We start from the raw sequence: 8,620 nt of genomic DNA on the forward strand, positions 1-8,620 counted from the left end.
GTGATATGACCACATACAAACTGGCTGATTAGCTGTGGGCAGTTTGTGTGCGGCCAAAACTCTGCAAAAATGCAGACCCTGACTGCACGCTGTCTGACGGTGGGAGGCTCTACTCACATGTAACTGCACTGTGGTCTAGTGCAGCTCTACATAGAAACCAATCAGCTTCCAGGTTTTATTGTCAAAGCTTAACTGTACAAGCTGAAGTTAGAACCTGATTGGCTACCATGCACAGCTGCTCCAGATTTTGCACTCCCCAGATTTAGTAAATCAACCCCTATGTGTGCAGGCTTTGTTTAGTGATGTGAAAAGGAGAGGGATAAGTAACAGTACCACATGAAAAATATTTTGATTACTGAACAAAGTTATGTATAGTGGATTTTTAAGGTACCCATATCACAACAAATAAATTACAAAAATAGTACTATCACTTAAAAAAAACAACAGTTTAAATCATTATAAGATCATCAGTACATTCTGTCAATAATAAACTCCCATACTTGTACAATCCCCATACATCACCTATTAGCTATCTCAACCATACAGTATTCTTACAGTTCTAGTGACTTAGTCCATATGTGTTTCCACTAACATATGGTGAAGGCATGGTGTCTACTGAACGTGTTTCTTGGAAATGTTCCCCTTCTTCAAGGGTTTCCTATGGGCTAATTCTATAACAAATATAACAGAACATACCATGAGAAAACAACAGTTAGGAACCAGTTTTGTATATCTATATCAGGGTTTCTCAACTAGGGTTCCTCCAGAGGTTGCTAGGGGTTCCTTTAGCAATGAGCAATAGCCGCCTCTCGGATAAGTTTCCACTGACACCATTGATATTTTTAGCTATCTATAAGGGGATAATTATTCTCAATGATCACAAGGAACATTCACTCCACTCACCATCACACTAATGTATCATGGGCTGTAGATACAGTGATTTTTAGAAGGGGATCCCCGAGATCAAAAGTAATTTCAAGGGTTTCTCTGTGTTGAAAAGGTTGAGAAAGGCTGATCTATATATACTCTTTAGAAACCATTATAAGTCATTGTATCCTGTTTGTCATAAGACCATACCAGGATATTGTCAATGTAAAAGCCCACTTGCAGCCCAAGTGCAGGGGTGTATAAACAAAGGGAAGTTTGCCCAGCAGAGAGAGTTGACCACCAAACCCAATCCATCCAAAGGATCAAGCAATGAAATGATTCTTATCAACTGATATCAGCATATTAGGATAAGCTGCAGTATATTAATAAAGATAATTAACTGCAAGAGCACATATATGGTGCCTTACATTCCTCCTTATGCCATAACCTCACTTTATGTCTCTTTCTTATCCCAAATAATTATAAATGTATTAAGATCCTAGACTAGAAACAACCTCTTAGATCATGTTAATCCAAGGGCTTACCACAGTAACACTGTGCCCCCAGAGCAAGCTACTTGCTCTGGGGGCACTCAGCAGGAGGGAGGGGCCAGGAGCGCCAACAGGAGACCCGAGAAGAGGAGGATCGGGGCTGCTCTGTGCAAAACCACTGCACAGAGCAGGTAAGTATAATATGTTTGTTATTTTTTTCTAAATTGCCTTTATTATCACTTCAATAAAAGATTGATATTTTTTAATTTATAAGTTGTGATGTGGGTACCTTAAAACTCTGCTACACACACACACCTTGTTTAGTGATGTAAATGTAGCCTTTAAGCATGTATTAAGGCTACCAGAGCCCACTAAAAATGGTAGAGGAGTGCTATCCAACCTATTAGACTTTACGTTTAAATGAAATTAATGTGTATGCATAGCCAACACTTTTTTTTAAATTTTGATAGAGTATGGAAGAGTTAAAATCCCTATATACAGTATTTTATCTGTAAAAAGCATATTATTGTATGTGTGCAATCATGGAGATTTAGCTTTATTTCCTGTCTCGGAGATGTAGCAGAAAGTAAGGAAATCTCTAAGAAATTAGAGAAATAGCTATCTTAGACAAGATTTACCCTTACCTTGAATTTAGTTGCCAATTCTAAAATTATGAATTTCTCAGCACTTCTTGTCTCAGTGACAGTAGTCACCAGGACAGATAGGTAAATGTACCTAACAGGGACACAGACCACAATAAAACCTAATGAGGATTCTAACCATTCTACACTCAGTCTTAAAGTACAACAAAAATTTTGGTTTTACACACACTTTAACTAATTTTTAAAAGTCAGTACTACTAAATAAGGCTTGTTTATTTTAAGATTTAGTATGTATATCACTTTGTTATCTTAAGTAGTAATAAGGTTATTGCCCATATGAAGGCCCTTTTACACCTGTGTTTAAGGGACGACTACGAATTTCTGTAGGAAACTCAGCAGGGTTTGAGAGTACAGCTGTAGATGGAAATCCTCATACGGAACAATGAGAGGCTGACAGTGCTCATAACCATTCACATGTAATTAGACATGCAGCAATTAGTATTTACAATATTTAGTACTTATTTATTTTACACGTTTATTTTGCACAAGTCCTTAATATGCTTTTTGTATTCTTTATCTTACAGGTAACATGTTCCTTCCACCTGTCTTCCTGGTGCTTGCAACTCTTTCGTGTACTGTGTTGATGTCTTATTCTTCAGAATGTAACATGTTCATGGCCCAATCTCGCTCAGTTTATTCCTGCCAGGCTCAGGGCTTGTTAGCAGTTCCCTCTGCTCCTCAAGACATCCAAGTACTTTTGCTTAATTTTAACCGTATCTCATCCATTTCAAATGACTCTTTCCCGACCCTCCCAAAGCTGCAAGGCCTGTCATTGGGTGGCCAAGACATCAATGGGTCTTTTCACATAGGGAAAGGTGCTTTCTTCAACCTACCTAACCTTATATCCCTTGATCTTGGAGGCAACCGCATCCTCAGCCTGCACCCAGAGGCCTTCAAGGGTCTTTTTCAACTTCAAGTCCTTATTCTAGACTCTAATGGACTTGATGAATCGGTTTTGGAATCAAATTTGTTTGGAGAACTGTTCTCTCTCAGGAAGCTTGATCTTTCTAATAACAACATACACAGGCTACGACCAGATCCCAGTTTTCTAAGGCTGAAGTCATTTTCTACCATTAGTTTAAAATCCAACAAAATCAGCCAATTGTGCGAAAATGATCTTAGGTACTGGAGAGGAAGGAGACTGGAGCTCCTTGATCTCTCATATAATCCACTACAGGTGTCCAATACATCCCTATGTGCTAATCCTTTTGTGAACATAACCTTGGGAACCCTAGATATATCATTCATGGCCTGGAATGCTGATACATTTGCACAATATTTCAGAACTATTTCAGGTACCCAGGTGAAGCATATTAGGATGAGTGATAGTGCGGTGTTGGGAAGTGGATTTGGATTCAGTAATCTGAAAAACCCAGATGAAAATACTTTTGCAGCTCTCAGCTCAAGTAATGTTTATATTCTTGACTTGTCCCATAGTTTTGTTTCACAGCTTACCCCTGGTGTCTTTTCTGCTTTTACCAAGTTATTGTCCCTTGATCTGTCTTCCAGCAAAATCAGTAGCATTAGCAAAGGGGTATTTGCAGGTCTAACAGGACTGGTGAGCCTAAATATTTCTGGAAATCTCCTTGGAGATATTACAATCAAAAGTTTTGAAAGCCTGTGGGCTTCCCCTCTTAAAGCCTTGGATCTTAGTGTAAATAATATTGGAGCAATCCAGTTTGGAGCAATGGATGGTCTTGTCTCGCTGTCATCACTGAACTTAAGGGACAATGCTCTGAAGCATATACCACAAGTTAAACTCCCAGCTTTAACTCTGGTACTACTAAAACAAAACCGCATCTCAGACACTTATGGCTTAACTTCTTTCTGCCCTAACTGCACTTTTCTGGATCTTTCAAGCAACCGACTAACTGATCTGAGGACCTTGTGGGATATTCTGCAACTGAAATCTCTGAAAAACCTGCTATTAAGCAGTAATACATTTTCCCGTTGTTCTTCTGCTAGCAAACCCTTAAGCAAGTCTGAGTTGCATTATTTGGATCTGTCTGATAACGACTTGGGTCAGATTTGGAACTCCGGACAATGCTCAGACATCTTTACAAATCTGCAGTCACTTGAAATTCTTAGTCTTTCAAAGAATCACATATACTCCTTGCCTGAAGATTTATTCAGTAATTTAAAGAGTCTCCGTTTTTTAGATCTGTCAAGAAATAACCTTAGACTTATCCCTGAAAAACTCTTCACTGGCCTTATAGCACTGAAAACCTTATATATAGGGAGCAATAATCTTATTACTCTTTCATCTTCAAGTTTTAAATCTTTGGCTTCCTTGCAGAATCTGGATCTGTCACCAATGACGCTTGCATGTAACTGTGGTCTCATTGACTTCTGGAACTGGATGAGGTCAACTAATGTCACACTGAATGTCAGCCAAAATGGTGAGGTAACATGTTTTCGGTTATCCTCACCTAGTCAGGAGATGTCACTGGAGGCCTATTTTAAGGAATGTTAAAAATATGTATTTATATAACTCTGTAAATAAATAATATAATCGAACTGTATCCCCACCCTCTTCTGAAGCCGAAGAAGAATATAGTTTGTCGAGATGATGATGTAATTCACAGGAATAAACTTTTTTATCACAGGTATTTATATAGCTCCTTGAGTACATGTCCTCCGAGAGTTTACAATCTAAGGTCCCTACCTCACATGCATACATACACAAATTAGGACCAGTCTAGACAGGAGCCAATTAACCCACCAGCATGTCTTTGATGTATGGGAGGAAACAATGGGAAACCCACACAAGCACAGGGAGTACATGCAAACTCAATACAAGCAGTGTCATGGTTGGTATTTCAACCAATAACCCTAGTGCTGCGAGGCGGCAGAAGTGCTAAGGACTAAGCCACTGTACTGTTCCAACAGTGTTCCTCCCTGAAGATTCCAATTGTGATAATTAGTCCCCCGAAAGCTAATCTGACCATTGGCTACCAAAGGACTATGGGGTAAGATAAGTATTTCTCTATATTACTTAATTCACTGGAAGAATAAGGACTATATTCTTTGTCAGCTGGGGGAGCAACAATGTTCATTTTCCACTTAAAGGAAATCTGTGCAGAAGGAAATATGGAAGCTGCAACTACTAACTTCTAAAAATACTGCAGGTTGGCTGGCTGGCTCTGGTTCAGAACTTTCAGAGGGAAGTGAGAGCTACGCATTTCACATATGTTCTTGTTGAAGCCATTGGACCACCATAACAACCATGCAACTAGAAAAATCAGGAGGAGGTCAGCAATGGCAGCCTCCATATTTCTTTCAGCACAGGTTTCATTTAGGAAATTTAGGTGTATGTTTTATCATTTTGTTGTGTCTACAAGAATAAATAATATAAAGTATAAAATAATTGGTCGTTTATTACAACAATCTTAAATAGAAACCACATTCAGTTATCCACATCAGTGTTACACTCAAGAATCTTAAAGTGGAACCCCATCCATTGTTTTTGTTTTTGGAAGTGTGGGGAGGAGGTAAAGCATCTCCCAGAATTTTATGGTTTCCAGTATCCTTTGGTACAATGTATATACACTCATACATTCTATTTAGATCAGGTTACTGGTTTAGAATGTTACATAGTTACATAGGTAGTCTGGCTGAAAAAAGACAAAAGTCCATCCAGTTCAACCTAACAAAAAAAAAGTTATAATCCTATGCCCACAGTTGATCCAGAGGAAGACAAAAAACCCAGCAAAGCATGATCCAATTTGCTCCTGCAGGGAAAAAAATTCCTTCCTGATCCCCCGAGAGGCAATTGGATATTCCCTGGATCAACTTTACTTATAAATGTTAGCATCCAGTTATATTCTATGTATCCAAGAAATAATCCAGGCTTTTTTTAAAGCAATCCACTGAGCTGGCCAGAACTAACTCTTGATGGAGTCTATTCCACATTCTCACAGCTTTTACTGCAAAGAAACCTTTCCGTATTTGGAGATTACATTTCTTTTCCTCCAGACGTAAAGAGTGACCCCCTTGTCCTCTGTGATGACCTCAGGGTGAATAGCTCTACACCAAGTTCACTATAAGAACCACTGATATATTTATACATGTTGATCATTTCCCCCCTTAATCTCCTCTTCTCAAGAAAGAATAAATTCAGTTCCTCTAATCTTTCCTCATAGCTGAGCTCCTCCATGCCTCTTATCAGTTTGGTTGCCCTTCTCTGCACTTTCTCCAGTTCCCCAATGTTCTTTTTGTGAATTGGTGCCCAAAACTGAACTGCATATTCCAGATGAGGTCTTACTAATGATTTGTACAGGGGTAATATGATATCTCTCTCTGGAGTCTATACCTCTTTTAATACAAGAGAGGATTTTGCTCGCTTTAGAAACCTCAGCTTGGCATTGCATGCCATTATTAAGCTTGTGATCTACCAAAACCCCCAGATCCTTCCCCACCATTGATTCCCCCAGTTGTACTCCCCCTAGTATGTATGATGCATGCATATTCTTAGCCCCCAAGTGCAGAACCTTACATTATCAAAATTAACCTCTTCCCGCCCGACCTATGGCCGAATGGCGGCCAGCAAAAACCCCTACCTTTCCGGGCGGATGCCATATTGCGTCCCTTCGGGCATGCGCAGTTTGTGCGCCTGCAGAGCCATGACAGTTGTATACAATGGATGGCTTCATTCATGCCATCCATTGTATACTAGTGTGTCTAGCTGTGAATGGTCACAGCGTTCACATGACCAAGCTGGGCCAATCACAGCCCAGTTGTGTCATGTGATTAGCCATGGCCAAATCACAGCTAAGCACAAAAAAATAAAAAAATAAAAACCCTGAATGAATCGATGTCATTCAGGTAAATGCTTGCTTATAGCAAAGTAATTCTTTGCTATAAGCAAATTGTGTAAAAAAAAAAAAAAAAAAATACTGATCACTTCCCCAAAGTAGTACTATGGTACCATTAATAAGAAAAATTAATAATAGCGCCTATGGTCAAAATTATATAACTTACTAATAGTGTACCAGCTGCAAAAAATCACCATATATAAAGTGTACCAATAAATAAATAATTTGCGCTAGTAAATGTGTATAAAAAGAAATCATCAAATCATAAGTCCAGAAAAAAATATATATATGCCAATACCACAAAAAAAATTAAAAAAACTTTTAAGTGCAAAAAACTTTTGTGCAAAAAAAGTGTCTAAATATGAAAAATTTTCACCAAAAAACCTTGATAATATAATGGCAGATCATCCATAAATATATCTTCAGAAACGGAAACTCTGCAACACATCGATCCTCATCGATCGAAATAACAGGATGAAAAACTTTGTAGTTAATCGAAAATCCACTTCTCCAATAGATAAAGGACCACCTTCAAACGTATCCATGGGGGGAAATGCCAAGCACTCGAGAGAAACAGAAAGACTTCATGGTGCAATATTATAAAAACCAATTCCTTTATTAGGTACTCATTGCACTTACTCAAGAGGTGTCCCAGCCGACACCAGCATCAACAGCATAACAGCAATCACATAAACGAGCCTGGCTACTCAGCACATGCGCAGTAGCTGGCAGCCAAAAACGTAATGACGTCACATCAATCAAGCTCCGCCCTACGCGTTTCGTCATCGACGTCCTCACGGAGCGGATAGATGTGAGACGTCTCAACCTCCTTAAATATTCACTCACAGGAAACGAACAGCTGACATCAATGGGGAATCAAGCAAAGCAAGCCGCCCCACAGATGACAGGAGTCCACAAAGGATATACAATGTATCCAATATATTTGCCATCACAAGCAAAAAAACTTTAAAACAAGAGAACAAAAATAGAATAAAAAGAAATTTGAATAAAACACTAATGATAAATAAATTAAATAAGTAAATACATTAACGGGCCAGCACCCTCTAAGACTGTGTTACAAAAAGGGAACTTAAAGGGCCAGTAACACTTTCAACACAAATAAAGAGGAACTCTAGTAATAATACAAAAATAATGCAAAAATTGTACAAAAAACATACAATCTCCCATATATCATCTTTAAACAGTTACCTATATAAAAATATACTTAAAATAGCATAAAAATTAAAAATTTGTGAGAAAACAATTCAAATCTATATCGACATTTAACCCAAATGGTTGCAAGGAATTTAGTTCATAAATCCAAAACGTCCCTTTTTTGGAAATCTCATTAACCAAATCCGAGCCCCTCCAATGGGGTTTTACCATCTCGATCCCATAAAAGGTAAGTAAGCTCGGATCACAATTATGTACCAATTTGAAATGTTTGGATACACTATGTTTATCAAATCCTTTTACTATGTTTCTTATATGTTCGCCTATTCTTGTTTTTAAACATATCCCAGTTCTCCCAATATATCTCAAATGACATGGACATTCTAAAACATAAATCACATGTGTAGAATTGCATGTAATCAGGGATTTAATATCATATTCTTTTTTGGAAAATGAAGAGCAGAATGACTTTCCTTTTGTAAAATGACTTTTTGTAAAAGAACCAACTTTTACAGTCCTACAAACTTTACACTTCCTACAAGGAAAAAAACCATTTAAATTTGGAAACAGATCGAACTTTTTGGGGGGTTCGATGACATTGCGAGCCAGTTTC

General features: G+C 38.2%; 1 protein-coding gene across 1 annotated transcript; it reads left to right on the forward strand.

Annotated features, from left to right (window-relative positions):
* The first annotated feature begins 2,549 nt into the window (after positions 1-2,549).
* Positions 2,550-4,629, forward strand: LOC149445301 (toll-like receptor 5). The gene has a single exon (XM_089653955.1). It carries the CDS (start codon positions 2,550-2,552, stop codon positions 4,491-4,493), a length of 1,944 nt encoding a protein of 647 aa, XP_089510081.1. The 3' UTR covers positions 4,494-4,629.
* The last annotated feature ends 3,991 nt before the right edge of the window (positions 4,630-8,620 follow it).

The sequence above is a fragment of the Staurois parvus genome, unplaced genomic scaffold (assembly GCF_062004578.1).
Source record: "Staurois parvus isolate SC_StPar_1 unplaced genomic scaffold, SC_StPar_1.0 ptg000730l, whole genome shotgun sequence".
NCBI lineage: Eukaryota > Metazoa > Chordata > Amphibia > Anura > Ranidae > Staurois > Staurois parvus.